This window comes from Rhineura floridana, chromosome 8, assembly GCF_030035675.1.
Source record: "Rhineura floridana isolate rRhiFlo1 chromosome 8, rRhiFlo1.hap2, whole genome shotgun sequence".
Taxonomy (NCBI): Eukaryota; Metazoa; Chordata; class Lepidosauria; order Squamata; family Rhineuridae; genus Rhineura; species Rhineura floridana.
Window position 1 is genome coordinate 111,509,004 of NC_084487.1, and position 16,610 is coordinate 111,525,613.

At 39.3% G+C, this 16,610-nt stretch overlaps 1 protein-coding gene across 3 annotated transcripts in view; it reads left to right on the forward strand.

The window, feature by feature from the left end:
* The window catches only part of RELN (reelin), a 504,997-nt gene that overhangs the window by 222,344 nt on the left and 266,043 nt on the right, over positions 1 to 16,610 (forward strand). For all 3 annotated transcript variants that reach the window (XM_061640446.1, XM_061640447.1, XM_061640448.1), the window contains exons 7-8: positions 6,535 to 6,631; positions 10,085 to 10,136. In XM_061640446.1, coding sequence (XP_061496430.1) covers positions 6,535 to 6,631; positions 10,085 to 10,136 — 149 coding nt within the window. The remainder of the gene's footprint in view (positions 1 to 6,534; positions 6,632 to 10,084; positions 10,137 to 16,610) is intronic.

The following is a 16,610-nucleotide window of genomic DNA, read 5'->3' on the forward strand; positions in this document are numbered from 1 at the left end:
AAGATGTGGGAGAAATCACAGCCCAAGGGACGCCTGCTTGGCCAAAGTTGCCCAATGCCACAAGTGTAAAAAGCTAGTACACTTTGCTACAGTTTGCCATACAAAGACAGTAAAAGAAGTAAGAAACGATAATCCAGACCCACTTTTTCTGGGATCTGTTGCTTGTGAGGATGCAGAGCCAGCATGGCTGATGGGTGGAATCAAGCACTGGTGGTACACCCATATGCTTTAAAATTGATTCAGGTGCAGATGTGACAATAAAATATTTTTTATTGAAGAAACATATATTTTCCAACTCCTGAAGTAACATATCCAACTCCTACGCTGAAACTTGCTGATACCACTTTAAACAGTCCTGAAGGTCCCTTGCCCTGTTTGGGACAATTCTCTGCAGAAACACTATACAAGGGCAACAGCTTCAATTTTAATGTGTTTGTGATTAGAGGTCCAAAGGCAGATAACCTCCTCAGCCACAGTGTAGGTGCCAAGGTGGGCGTAGTAAGGAAAATAGAGCACATTGAGGGAGTACTTAGATATCTTGGACTCCTAAATGGAGACTCTGTGGATATTATTTTGAAGGATAATGATGAACCCTAAAGTGTATATTCACCACAGAGAATACTGGTTCCACTACTGCATAAAGTAGAATCTGAGTTAAAGTGAATGGAAGAAGCAGGTGTAATAGAGAAAATTATAGAACTAACTGCATGGTGTGCACCTATGGTGCTCAGGGCTGGTGCCAGGCATGAGTGGACCCTTGGGCACCAGCCTGCCCTGGGCCCACAGTGCCGTAGCCCAACACCCCCCATACCAGTGGGGTTAGCAATGTGTGGTTAATAAGCCCATCCGCATGCCTCACCTACCACTTGTATCATGTGAATGATGTGTATCGCTAGTCGGGCGGTATATAAATTTAATAAATAAATAAATAAAAATAAATAAATAAGATGGCAGCGGGAGCATCAGCCCCTTAGGGAAGAGAGTGTGCATGGCATTCACCCTGATGGGAGGTAGGGCGTGCATGCAGGCATATTGAAGCCCTTGCTGTCCATATTGGGAGGTGCCTGGGAGTTCCCTCTCCACAATGTGTGGCAAGGTCAGGTTGCAGGACTTGATGCTGCTGCGGATCATGGAAAAGGAGCACGACCCTCCTAACATGAGAAAGAGCTCTTCAGGGCCAGGGGCCAAAGTGGCTGCCTTCTGGCACCAGCCCTGATGATGCCTGTGATTAAAAACAATGGACAAATCAGAATCTGATTCAGGCATGAGGATTTTTCAGTTCTTCATGTTCATTCCAGAGTGGGCAGGAGAGGATAAAGGCTCAGTTGGATTCCAGGCCTTGCGGGAGCAAATTGTCAGTTTGGAACTGTCCAAGGTCCTGCTATTTTAATTAATGGCACAGGGGTTTTTTCTTTTCTTTTTAAAACTTTCTATACTTGGTTCTGCCTTCTCCACCACTCCCATCACTACCACCAGAACTGTTCCTTGCCCAGTGGGCTTTTACTCATGGCCAGGACAGACCAGGACAGTCACCAACATTCATGGAATTCCAACTTACATTTTAATCAGTTTGTTACCAGGCAGGATTGCCCCAAGTCATGAGCTTTTCCAGTCCATACAGTTTTGTTAGATATTGATTGATTCACATCCTCAAAGATAGTGGAGATCTTCTGCTGTCCCCTGAAGTATTTTTCTTTGTAATGGCTGAGACTTTAGAGCTTGGAGATTCACATATTAAATTTAGACTGGCTTAGATTCCTCTTTTGAGAAACCTAGTTTTGGAAGTGGACTATAGCACTTAGAATACTGTAAATATATATATCCTATCCACATGGTTAGATAACATTTTAGCAATCTCTTTCCTGTTTTGAATTCGGAGTGATCTGATTTCCTAATTTTCATCTTTTGTTTAATGTGCCTATGAATTTGCACGTCAACATCTTCTTATGCACTTAAACCTTCTTCCATATTTCACACTACTGGTAACTGGATATTTTGGTTTTCTATAAGGAACTGAAGCACTTCCAAAAGGAAAGCCTATTTGAGGTGGTAGTATGTTGCTTGAGTGTGTGGTTTTAATTCTGTAGAAGGAGCCCATCTAAGCTGGCAATGCTATATACACTTACCTGCGAGTAAGCCCATTAAACTCAAATGCCTTACTTCTAAGTAGACGTATATAGGTTTATGCTCTAGCATATGTCTGTAGTAACATCAAGTTAATTGAACTCATTTCTGTATTTGAGATGAAGAATATGTGAGCACCAAAGGCAAAAGGCAGAAACCTTCTTACAGACACATCACTCTGTAAAAATGACAAATGATGTCAAGAGGATATGAACCTGGTTGCTGGGAAGTCTTTCCATTTGATGCCCTAATGACCCTACTGATTCATTGCTGGCATCCCTTCTTCAACTTTTTTTTAAGGCACCAACTTTAAGCCACTTAAGTTTTGAAGCAATACATTTCAAAATTGACATAAAGGCATGGAATCAGAATGTACTCAAAGCTGTTCATGATTTTATATAAAAAAATAATCCTAAAGGATATGAAAGATTATAAAGACAGATGTTCTAGCTAACCAGAGCTCTTCATAGTATTTCCTAAACCAGATTATAGAGAAGTGGCTGAGCAGCAAAGCCACTTTATATGCATGGATTTTGAGAAATTAAAAAGAGCAAAAAAGCCTAGTAAAGTCATCCAGATTAACCTATAGCCCGTGCATGCACCCCCTGCACTATATTTACAGAGAATGCATGCCTAAGCACAGGTTTGTATTCTAATAGCAGGAGTTCATATTTTGAGCGCAGTTCTGGGAAAAGTTAAAAGAGAGAAAATTAAACTGATTGTGGCAGTCAAGCTCAAAAGGGATATCAGACTAGCTGCAGTTAAACAAGTATCAGAAAATAGAGCTACTTTTATGAGATTAGCAAGAATCAGTATTAAATTTCTATGTTTTTCTCTAGTTCAGTGAAACATTTTCCCCCATGGATCACTTAATTGTTCTGCCTGTTGTAGCAATTGTAATTGTTGTGGAATTTACGACTGAGTTCTTTTTGAGGAGACTTAATAATGAAGCCAAAGCCTGTTTTAAGGTTGTTTATTTAGCTAAGTGCTTAGCCAGAGTAGAGTACAGGACTCAACTCTCTTCCTCAAAATGGTGGTTAGTTACAGACAGTTATATACCTTTAGCTCTGTCACAATCATGGCAACAGTTACATTGCTTTATTCTATGTTACAATGCTACAATGATGCTCTGCCCCCTGTTCCATCCGTCCTCCCTTCATTCCTGCAATATCTGTGTCCTTGGCACATTTTCACTACAACAGCACTATTCTCTATTGTCTATGTGACCCCCTGTCTAGGGAAAATGGCAGTCAGACTTGTTCAGTATTGATCGAAATCCACCTCATAATGCACTGTGCTAGATGCTGTATGATTTTCTATTGCATTTCATTCTTATATATGGTACTTTATTATTTTTCAATTTGCACTTCATAGAACTCAAATTGAAATGCAATAAAATACAGTGTAAGAAATCAAAGAAGTAATAAAAATACAATTAAAATGCATATGAATGTTTAATGCAGACATGTTGCAGACCACCTGCATGAAGCTTGCAGACTACTGGTGGACCACAGACTACAGTTTGGGAACTTCTGGTCTAGTGCAAACTTGATGATCGGGGTTATCAAGTGTGGGTTGTCATCTAGGGTGAATCTGGCACTTGCACCTGTCAGTAACTCCTCTCTAGCCCCTTTCTTACTCCATGGAGTAGATGTGGGAAGACAGATTGGCATCAGTACATGGAGGACAGAGAGGGTATGATCTGAGGGCACATAACCTTGCTTAGCTAACCTTGCTAAGGTAACCTTGCTTAGCTAAGCAGGTCTGGGTTGGTTAGTTCCTGGATGGAGGAATTGTCTGGAAGCTCCATGCACAGCAGTTTGATTTCCATGATGGCCTGCTACAATTTCCCTTTCAAAGTGATCTGATCATAAAACATGTGTAAGAAAACCCTAATGGTCAATGCTATTAGGAATTAGCAGGAGGGTGTAATTTTCAGTGGAGAAAAGCTGTCTGGTCTGAAGATGCACAGATACCACCTTGCTGAAGCTAAGCAGGTCTGTATCTGGTCAGAGTGACTGTGAGAGAATCATATGTACACTGCCTTGGGTTCCATGAGAAGAAAGGTGGAATACAAATGTAATAGCCTATCCACTGCTTTTCTGATACAGCACTTTATGCCAAACTCCTTTTCTTTCACATAACATATATTTAAAGGCTGATGTTTGAGAAGCCCCAGACATGGAGCAAAATCACAAGATTTATAGCACCCCAAGTGAACCTCAGCTGGCTAAGAGGCTATGTTCAGTTTTATAGGGTACAAGTGGGCAGGCCTGTTCCAATTATTAGTTCCTCATAATGACAGAGTACTGAGACCGGGCTATAAATGACCAGGGCACATTCCAAAAGTCCTGACCATTTTCCTGGGTTTTTTTCTTTGAAGGACATTGTGATTTTTCCATTGCATGCATGAAGACTTTCTCTTTCCCACAGAAACCAATATACCTAAAGGGACTCAACATTATGTTCCATCAATAATGTTTGAAATGTTTTTCAAGGAAAAGCACCTGAAAAATCAAGTATTCTGCCCTTCAGTACTCCTCAATCTAGAGGGATTGTTCTATTGTGCACAACTAACCATTGTGCTGACATAACAAGGAGCCACTTTTAGGAAAAAGTACTCAGAGAGAATAAGTAGGCCAAACAACATCAGCCATTAGCAACCAGTTCATAGAATCTAGAGCTATCTTCTTGTGATTTAACAAGCATTTTAGTGTTTTTTCCCATGTGGGATAATATTTACATAACATTTAAGGACAGCAGTCTTAACCGGCAGTCAATTTAATAACAGCACATCTACAACCTCATGTTCACGGGTAGTCTTTTGGCAGCCCACCCTTCTACTAAGTCCATCTGTTGCAATGGCATCGTGCCTGTTTATGAACTGAATTTTTGCAGTGGTCTAGGTGCTTAGCAACTGTTGTACAAATATTTCAGAAAGGGATTGTGTTTTTGTGTATGTCTAGTACTAAATAGTTTTTGAGGAAGTCAAAAATGTCATCCCCCCCCCCAATTTGGATTCTCAGTTCAATAAAAATATACAACAGCAAGTTAGCAAAACAGCTTTGTGTATGTGTGTTGTGTTTTAAAGCGCCAATCAGTTAGATGCACCATCACTTGTGACAGTTTTGGATTATTGTCGTCAACTTAATCCTTTCATTGCACCCAGTCCCCTGATGGATATGGTGCCTAACCAAGAGTGAACAGATGTGGGGTAGGGGGAAGTAGTTCAGTCATGCAGGTCTTTGGGAAATGATCTGCAAATCAAAATGTCTGTTAAAAAGTCTAAGGCAATCAGTCTGTGCAGAGGCCTTATAACAACAGTCTGTGTAAATGCTGCATTTTCTGTTCAGGTACAGATAGAAAATGCTTACATGCTCATTTCTTATGTAAACAGGAAATACATATATCTGGGTATATTTATGACTATGATCATATTGATCAGTTCAAGACTTAACTCTAAAGATCAAAATGCAAATCAGTTATCAGCAGAAAACAAACATGAGGGGAAAAGCTGGAAGGGAAGTCTGGAAGAGAATCTGGGGCAGGAGGGCATATAATTTACCTAGCACACACATACACCCAGAGTATGTCCCATAATAAGTCATATATTATACATTTAATTCATGGTGGGCATGTAGCAAGTAGACTCAGCTGCAGTTCCCTGCAATATGCACACATTATACAAGGTGAAATAGATGCATATACACATCCCACGCATTATGTGGTATGCTGCAAATGCACACTGTGTCATTGCTAATCTGTAAATATGAAATAGTCATAAGAATGTACAGCTTTCTAAACAGGTCCATGCCATATGCTTGTTCAGTACGATGCCCAGCAAAATAAGTAGCAGAAATAGTACCTTTATTTGGATTAAAAAAATTATTAGAGTCATTTAAACAGTCAAAAGCATAGGCTAATTTTGGAATAAGGAAGCAAGAGAGGATGCCAGGTTGATAATGAGACAGTTTTTCAATCCTTTTGCCATCAGCCCATGATGATGCCAGGACTTGATTAGCTGTTTTTTCCTACTTACAGATATATTTACTGTGCTTAGAAATATTCTCAATTCCAAAGTTATTCTGGCTGTAATACCACACAGCTGTATTTGCTATATATTTGTTATATTTGAAAACTATAACATAGATATAGTTGATAAAACCTCATTCACTTGTTTTAAATCTTTTGAATTAGCATGAGCACGTTTTGTTGGTGGGGAAAGTGCCGCAGATTAAATGGAGTGTTTCAGAGGCAGGCCAAATAACAATTCAGATTTGGATGGTAATTTGTTCGTTAACTTGAGTTTGGGGACTCCTAAACAGACCCTTCCTTCTAAAAGTCAGAATTTTCAACCATCTAATTTGTTATTCAGCATTTTCAATTTGACTGTGCTTTGTTTTCCTGCAGGTTTGAATGTAGTAATTGTGAGGTTGGAGACCAATGTGGTGTAATTATGCATAGCAGTGCAGTCACTTTCTGTGAGCCATATGGGCCAAGAGAATTGGTAAGTGGCCGTTTGCTAATTCGACTGATTTGTGGAATTTCATGTTTTGAATTCAGAACCTGTCAGTGTGTTTTACATTCTACTGTCAACCTAACATTTGGGGGGGTTCTGCCTTCTTTCCTTAGCCTTATTTATTACATGTACTTCTCCCCAAATCTTTCCATTCCCAAATACACTTCCAGCTTTGTACCTTCAGATATTATTGCCTTACTGCACAATCCTAACCATGTGTACTCAGAAGTAAGTCCTATTGAATTCAGTCGGTCTTGCTCCCAGGTAAGTTTTAAGAATTCTTGGTATATTGTTGATTTGCTTCAGCATTCAAGTCAAAACAGGCTTGCAATTTGGAATTAATCATCTAAGGCTCTGCTGCACACCGAGGGCTGTGCTGGCATAATCACAGAATGAGCCATCCAATGGCAGAATACGATGCCTTAAAGAGGAAGAATGTGTTAAGGGATAAACCAGCATCAGCATGGTTGTTGCTGTCATGGTATGGACATTAAAACCTTGCAATACTGGCTGGGAAACTTTTTCCTTTGAAGTTGTTAACCCTATTAACTATGTGCAATTTAAAATAACTTTTTAATTAACAAAAAACTGGATAAAACTGCCAGCCAGTTAATTCTCTTTGTTACAATTGCACATACTTCTGGATGAATAATACATATTACGTATTAATAGATACAACTAATTTAGACAGTAAGTACTTTAAACTAAAAAATATCTTTTTCAAAATAGAGGTTACACAGCACAATTGGATATTGGTTAAAATAATCATTGCTTTAAGTGATATTTATGTTAATAAATAGCTGCTCATAAGAGATTCAGTTGGTTTCTAGGTTAATTACATAAGCCTTCTTCAATCCCCCAGCCCCATGTGTGCAGTGACTGTATGAAAGTATAGCAGTATCGTGCCTGCTAGCCACATACCCCTGCCCTTCTTCAGCAGCAGTGGGAAAGGGACCTCAGTGTCAATTGATATGTAAAATTAAGCCCCCTTCACACTACTATAGAATGTACTGCTACTGAGGTGGTTAGCTAGCAGGCATGACAACAGGGGAAATGGCTAGTAGGCATGAACATACTATCCCCTCATGCATTCATTGAATGCCTGTTTGTTTGTATGTGTGTGGAGCATGTGAATTGATTTACAGAAGTTAAAGCTTCTGCTTTGTGGCTGTGCCAGATTAGGGAGGTGGTAAAAATATTTAATTTCCTGTGCCCACAGCATTACAAGACTTAAGATATATCAGCAAGAGCCATTTGTAATAGGTTGGGTAGACATCCAAGTTCACATACATTACATTAGGGGTTGGCAATATTTTTGGACTAGAGGGCACATTTCAAATTTTGAGTAAGCACTGAGACCACCCTCACAAAGTAGCTGTCATGGGGGTGTGGCATAACACAAAATTAGAGTCATGTTGAACCTTCTCCCATAATTGTATTTCCATACTAGAAAAGGCTCGAGCTGTTGAATTTCTGTCTGCCATACAGCTATTAAAGGCACAAGAATCCTGTTTTCCCCCAATGTCAACCCTAAACTAAAGTCTAGACTGCTATCCTGTACCCATTTGCCTGGAAGTAAGCCCCATTAAACACAAAGACACTTCTGAGTAGGTGTGTTTACCATTGTACTGTAAGTTAACTATACAGTGAATTATTTAAGAGTGCCTGGTCTTTCACTCCTGCAAAGCAAGAAACATGCCTAAACCTCTTTGCAAAGCTTTCATTAACATTGCCCACACTTATTGTGCAGTAGTGCAGAAAATAACATCTAGGGACTACCCCACCACAGGAAAGATACATCTTGGTTGCTAGGAAAAAGGGTAAACTATGGAAATTCCAAGCACTAGAAAAAAAAGATAGAAGCAGGAAAAGTGCACTAAAAGGGAGGACAAAACAGCAGCTCTTTAGGATCGCAGGGATCCCTATTGCCTGGTCTCTCAACAACTCACTTATCAATCACAGTTCTAACTTCACTCATTGGCTAATAACACTGACAGGCAGGAACAGCCAGGCTGACTCATTTCAAAGAAATCACTTACAAGGGTGCCTGCACATCTTGCTCCATAAATTTCTTTCTAGGAGGGCTAGAGACTTCAGATTCAGGCTTGTTTTTGAAATCTAGACAAAAACTACCTTTGCTTTTCCCACCTCTCAAGTTTCAAATGTGGCAATTAGAATGTGTGCTGTGATTTCAAGAGTTCTTACTGAATATGCATAGATGATCTGAGCATGGTCAGAAACTACATGTAGGAAAATCTAGCAGGGAGACAAATATTATGGCACTACATTGTGGCTCATGAGATAACTGTTAGTGTGCCCCCAAAAATGTTATTAATGCTATAAATTCATCTATCCATGAGGAAATACTTGCTGCATCTCAGCATGATTTACTGCTCTAGCTTTGTCTCCTTGCAGTCAGCCTTGATTTGGATGTGGGGGGCATAATTCTACTATGTGTATCAGGGACATCTGGATCACAAACAAGAGGCCTTATATTAATTATTTAATTACAATTGTTATTGGGGTTGTCACCCAATTAAAGAAATCTTAGTTGATTAATCAAATGGGTTATAAACAATTGGCTAGATAACTTTAATAAATCTGCATATGGTTACAACATATTGAATGAAGGGGGAATACCACTTCTTCAGTGGTACTTATTCTTTCTTTCTTTCTTTCTTTCTTTCTTTCTTTCTTTCTTTCTTTCTTTCTTTCTTTCTTTCTTTCTTTCTTTCTTTCTTTCTTTCTTTCTTTCTTTCTTATTTGATTTATATCTCGCCCTTCCTCCCACCAGGAGCCCAGGATGGCAAACAGAAGCCACCTGCAGTTTTTAAAGTATTTGTATTTTTAAAAATTACTTTTAAAAACTCCAGTTACTCTTTATTTGGTTTTCAAGGTTTTAAATAGATTATTCTAACCAATGAAATTATTAAAGATTGCAGCCCCGATCATTATGTATTATGTTTAGCCTTTCAGAGTTATAATGCTTGAAAATACTCACATGACTTGCCCTTATCACTATGTTAGTTTTCTCTCTCAGCCGTCACATTTCTGATCACAGGGCAACTTGCAACATAATACAGGCCAGTCACATGGTATGAAACCACAGCTGGAGCATCTGTAGCTTGTCATAGGGAGATTATTTCAGGTGGCCTCTCTAAAATCACCATAATATTTATAGTATTCCTTAGTGAATGAAAGCACTCCTACTATTAAAACAAAGGCTTAAAATTTATAATTTGCATATGGAGAGATAGTAATAATAAAAAAAGCTGAAGAGAAAATATCCTTCATTTCTCTGCTTGCCACTGTTAAAAATGATTGGTCCTGAGACTGAGGCACTGTACTGAGGGAGTTCAAAGATTCCCATTTTAGAAAAATGCTATAAACCAATTAGTTTGCTGATTCAGTGCAACATTTCTTCTTTTCCTTCTTCCGTAGACCACTAATGGCCTTAATACAACCACAGCTTCTGTACTCCAGTTTTCGATTGGTAAGTTTATAAATGGTGGCTTCAGTTTTAAAGTATATATTTTAGATATTTAAAATCCAATTCAATTTTTTTTAAGATGCATATCATGAAAAGTTAACCAGAATTGCTAAACAGAAATTATTGACAAAGAAAAGGCAGAAGAGCTCAAATCCTACTCTGGCTCAGACTTCTCCCAGAAGAGGGTCTATGACCTTCTTGGCAAACATGAAGTTGAAGGGGCAGGATTGCAATTTGAGATTGATAGATAACTGTTCAAGGAATACTTGGCTCAACAGTACTGCATGCGAGAAGGATCTTGGGATGGTTTGGTCACAAGCTGAATATGAGCTAACTGCAATGTGGCTGCAAAAAGGCAAATGCTATTTTAGACTGCATTAACAGAAATACAGTTTCCAAATTGCATGAAGTACTACTTCCCCTCTATTCAGCATTGGTTAGGCCTCATCTTGAGTACTGCGTCCATTTCTGGATACTGCAGTTTAAGAAGGATGAAGACAAACTGGAACAGATTCAGTGGAGGGCAACAAGGATGATTAGGGAACTAGAAACAAAGTCCTATTTAGGGTTGCCATATTCCAGTTCCACAAACCGGGCAGGCTAATATGCATATTATGCAAATTATTTGCATATTATTTGCATATTATGCACATTATTTGCATGTTAATATTTGGATTGTCCAGTTGTTTTGTTTTTGTGCCTAGGAATTACCACCAAAAACTGGGGAAAGATGTGAGAAATCTTTTTTTTAAAAGCAACATTTTCAGCCTTAAATGCCTAGACTCTAGTTTCCAACACTATGGAATATTGACTGATTGATTAAGAGGATTTATATCCTTCCCTTCTGCTGTTAAAAACAGAGCTCAGCACAGCTTACAAATATAATAAAAACCATAAAAATACACAAGCAATATAAAAACATAATAAAAACACAAAATAGCAACAAACATAAAGTAAGTCAGGGCAGCAGTACGGTTAACCTTTGCTGGTCATTGACCGAAATAAACTTATTTACATTTTTTAGTATGGTTAACCATAACATATACGATATATTTCAGAGATGTGGTGGGTGGAGAAAAACAAGAAGCCAAAATGTTAGGAAAAGGAGTCTTTCACGCCACATGCTCAGTTCTAAATACTGTTGCAGCAAGTTTTACAAGTTCCTCCAGTATTCCACTGGTGCAGGCACTCAGACATTCAAAATATCTGTATGTTTCTTAGGTTTTATAAAAGCAGAGCTTTGCTTAACTCAAAATTTCTTCTCCCTTTGATCAACCACATCTACACAGTTTCCACCTCCCTACTCAAAATGAAACTGGGCCTGGAAGTGTGCAACAACCCCACACATACCTTGCTACTTAGATTACCAATGCCAGGATGTCTGTCTTATCGACTGCTCTCCTGCTCCCCCCACCCCCACCAGGCATCATGAAAGACCCAGTCCTGGGCTCAGAAAGAAAATAAATATCTGGTCCTCTTCAAAGTACTGATAAGCCTCTTGTTTTAATTAAAATAATAATTATAAATTCTTGCTCTTATCACTAATGGGAGTTAATTACCTTGTATACGCTGCTGTTGCTTCTATGGCTGTAACTGAGTGAGGTTAAAGATAAGTGAAATGCAAATAGGAAAAAAACAACACAAAAGGCAGTAACACTTTCCTAAATGTAATACCATACCAACCACAACAAGATTCCTATGAGTAAGGCAGAAAACTAAGCATCTCACAACCAGTCAGGATTCCTAACCAAAAACCAAAAATATGATAAAGGAAGAAATATTTATATAAGCATGACTATCAAATATATTTATTATTTACACAAACTGTAAAATATTTATAGTGCAATCCTAGGTTTATTTTTTCAGAAGCAAGTCCCAGTGTATTCAGTGGGGCTTACTCAAACAGGGACAGAAATGCAACCTCAAGTGATAAGCAACTTCATTCACACAACCCAAAATTCCGAATGCTACTTTACACTGTTTTGCAACTGTTTATACTTGTTTTTATAGTTATTGGATTTTAAATGGCTTTATTTCTTGTTGTGAGCTGCCTTAGTTTCCAACCCTACCTCACAGTGTTGTTGGAAATACTCCATACACGCACACACGCTGCATGTATGTATAAATACATACAGCCCATATAATAGCTTATTGTCAAACCAGTTGGTCATTGCAGAAAAATCAGTATTAGTTTTTAAAAAATCAGTATTAGTTTCCTACAGAATAAAAACTGTAATACCTAAGTAAGCCCTGCCTACTTGCTTTAAAATAGGACTGGAGGGGGGGAGACAGAAAGAGTTAGAACACAAACACAATTCTTTTTTACATTCACTCCAAAGTCCCATTGATTTTCAGCACATTCATAACCATGTCTACTCAAAAGTAAGTCCTATTGAATTCAATGGGATTTACTCTGGGCATATGGGATTAGCATTGCTTTTACAAAAGCAAGTATTGGGAAGGTTTTCAAAACACTGCCCAGGATCTGACTCCTGCACACAAGAGGAAAAAACCTGAAATGTTTATACTTACCCAATTTATGAGATTCTCAGATAAACGGGGGGGGAACCACCATTTTCTGGCATTGCAATGAGGTTTTTTAGCGTGACACTGCCTCAGGTCAACCAAATGCAACCCTGGCTTCACTGATTGGCTGCAATCCTGAACGGGCGGGGTTAAAGCTACGAAGTGCAATACAGTACTGTTTAAAGAAAGATTTAACAGTCGGGGGGCGGCTGACGTTTTTATGTATATCTCGAGAACCAGACCACCTAGAAACTTTTTTTTTTAATTAAAGCTGAGAATCTGGGCCACCTAAGGGGCTAAACGGGCGCCAGGTGGCATGCAAAGAATCCGGGTAAAACCCGGCTAACCGGGCAATATGGCAACCCTACCTATGCAGAGAGGCTGAAAGAACTGGACATGTTTAGCCTTGAGAAGAGAAGACTGAGGGGAAATATGATAGCACTGTTCAAGTACTTGAAAGGTTGTCACAAAGAGGAGGACCAGGATCTCTTCTTGATCGTCCCAGAGTGCAGGACATGGAATAATGGGCTCAAGTTGCAGGAAGCCATATTTCAGTAGAACATCAGGGAAAACTTCCTAACTGTTAAGAGCAGTATAACAATGGAACCAATTACCTAGGGAGGTGGTGGGCTCTCCAACACTGAAGGCATTCAAGAGGCAGCTGGACAGCCACCTGTTGGGTTTGCTTCAAATTTGACTCCTGCATTGAGCAGAGGGTTGGACTCAATAGCCTTATAGGCCCCTTCCAACTCTACCATTCTAGTATTCTAGTTCAGCATGTGCTTGGAAATAGAGATATGACAAAAACTTATGACAACAAGAATTTCTGCTTTCTTTGCTTTTTTTAGACACTATTTTAGCATAGCTTTTAATTTAGCTCATTCTCTTTTTCCATATGTAATTAATATATATCAATTATATATATATTGATGATACACATTTTAATCCTGTCATGCCACAATACAGCTATAGGCAAGCTGGAAACTTCCTAGCTTCAAAACTAGACCGTTAAATTCTGTTGAGAATTATTGCATATAGGTATGATGTGTTAAGCAAAGAAGGCAAGTGGTTGCTTGTGGTCTTTGACAGGTATAGAAAGGTATTAATTTTTGAAGATATGATTCAATTACATGTGGGCTGGAGGAAAGTGTTTTACTGTGCAGATCAAAGAAGCAATGTTGACTGTTTCCTCTGTGGAATCATAGAAATGTATTTCTAAACTGAATTCTCGATTTGAACAAGTAATTCTTCTAGCAGGGTATACCTCAGTAGGGTCGTGATTAAACCGTGGAGATCTTTGCTGGAAATTAAAACTATCAATTAGATTGACACTGGGGTATTTCCCCCCTACTTTGTATTAAATCTAGATGCCAGAAGGTTCCAGAAATGTGTAATATATTTATATTTTATGTTGGCTTATTTATCAGACTTTTTTATACTACTTGGATAAGTAATAGCATTGAAATAAGTAATGCAGCTAAGAGTCCAGTGTTCATCTTTAAATCTGGCTTCTCTCTAAACGACAAAGCTTAGCTTTCCACTCTCCACTGTTCATTTTATATACTGTTTTGTACCACTTATGTACCTGTGGAAAGGACAGAAAGTCTATTTTCCATCCAAACTGCACACTTGCATTGTCCAGTGTGCATTAACCATAGAGTATAGATTTGTAACAGAAAATGGGCGTGTGCACATGCCCAGTAATACTGTGAGAAATGCATTCCACCAAAACATCCAGCACTGTAATCAATTGTGCCTAATTGAAGAAGTCATAAATCTGGCTAGTGGTTCAAGACAGAGTGAACAAACGATGCAATCCTATCAACATTTACTGAGTTTAATTATACTTATTCCCAAGTGGTGTCCAAAATGATTGGAACAAACTAAAGTGTCAAAATTTGGTTTATTTATTTGTTATTACATTTATATTCCACATTTCCCCCAATATACGTGGTTATTTTTGAAGCAGTTTAGGCTGCGAGAGACAGTGACTGGCCCAAAGTCACTCTGTTCATGGCTAAGTGCGGTTTGAACCTGGATCTCCCCAGTCAAACACTCAAACCTTGCACTGGATACTTTTAGGTAGGAATTAACAAGTTTTTCAATGTTGGTTTTGTTCACTTTTTCAGTTTTTGAATCTTAACCTCAGTTTGCCGCATTTCCATATCAGTTGGTGAACATAAGAAGAGTCTGCTGGATCAGGCCAATGGCCCATCTAGTCCAACATCCTGTTCTCACAGTGGCCAATCACATGCCCATGAGAAGCCTGCAAGCAGGACCTCAGTGCAAGAGCACTCTCTCCTCCTGCAGCTTCCAGAAACTGGTTTTCAGAAGCATACAACTTCTGACTATGATGGCAGAGCACTGCCATCATAGCTAGTAGCCATTGATAGCCTTATCCTCCATAAATTTGTCTAATCTTCTTTTAAAGCCATCCAAGTTGGTGGCCATCACTGCCTCTTGTAAGTGCGAATTCCAGTTTAACTACACCCTGTGTGAAGAAGTACGTCCTTTTGTCTCTCCTGAATCTTCCAACATTCTGCTTCATTGACTGTAGTTGTTGATGAGGGTGACGGGCGGTGTGTGCGCGCTCCAGAGCAGGATTAAAGTTGGCATTCTTGCCTTGTTTACTGCTAAATCCGCCTTTTAATGCAGTATTTCACTCTATTTGCTGTGTGTTCTGTTGTAGAAAATGTAGCCCATCACTTCCACTTTGTTAGCTACACCTTGACCTGATGTTTTAGTATATTACTATTGTGTTTACTTAGAGTCCCTCATGCGGTAAGCATGCGACGGCGGTATATAGGCTGGGGGTTGCAAAATGTGGTGAGGTTTAATGGGGGGTATCGATTATAGGACAGGCTCCTCTAGGGTGATGTGGAGCACCGCCAAGTCCTTTGAGTTTAAAGCTTTTGCTTGTAATTCTCTGGTGGGGTGTGTTGTAGGTACTTCCGATGTTTAGGGCCGAGCATAGCAGGGTATCTAATCCTGTTTTGTTTCTTGGCTTTGGTGTGGTCAAATGGCCCACTTAGGTTAGGGGTGGGAGGTTCATATGGCTGTAGCATTTTACGGCCTAGCCCTGGTTTCCCCCTAATGTTGTGTGGCTCGGTTTAGTCACGCTTTACGCCGATTACTGTTGTTTTGGGTCATTCGTATAACCGCGGTGACTGGCACAAATTTTACCGTCCCTGGGTTGTATTATCATGGCTGGGTCGAGCTTTTGCTCATAGCTTAATGTTTATTACTGCTGAGTGCCCGTGGGGGTGTGGCAAAGCAAGGTATTGTGGGCTTGGCTGGTTGTGCCTAATACCAACCCAGGTGTAATCTGTGTTAGGATTAGCTGTGGGTGTTTCACTGGTGCGTTGATGCTTGCATGTATAATCTTGATAATGAAGAACAGTAAGCTTGGGACCAAGGCTGTATGTTTTTGGGGCTTTGGGGCCCATTGTGACAGCTTCAGTGTCAGGCTTTAAAGTTTAAGCTACAATAATGGGCAAATGCATGAGGAATTCAGCGAGTTTTTGTGCGTTGTTGTTAAAGTCGGTTACGTGAGTGGGGCGTTGTATGGTGCGGGAGTATCTGAGGTTTTGTTTTTTGTTAAAAGATCAAATAAGCCCCTGTTGGTGTGCAACACATTAAAGTGTAGAATTTAAATCAATGAACCAACAAAACTGGTTGTAGGTTGGTTGGGAAAGATGGGTGTTTTTCCTCTACACTCCAACATCAAACACAGAAGAAGAAGAATTGGAGAGATTTTATGCAGAAGTACAGGAGGAAATTGATCACACACCAAAACAAGATATGATGATAATCATGGGGGACTGGAATGCAAAAGTAGGGAACAGAGAAGAACTAGGAATTGTGGGGAAATGGGGCTTAGGAGACAGAAATGAAGCAGGAGAAAGACTTATTGAATTCTGTGAAGCCAATCATTTGTTTCTTGCCAACACA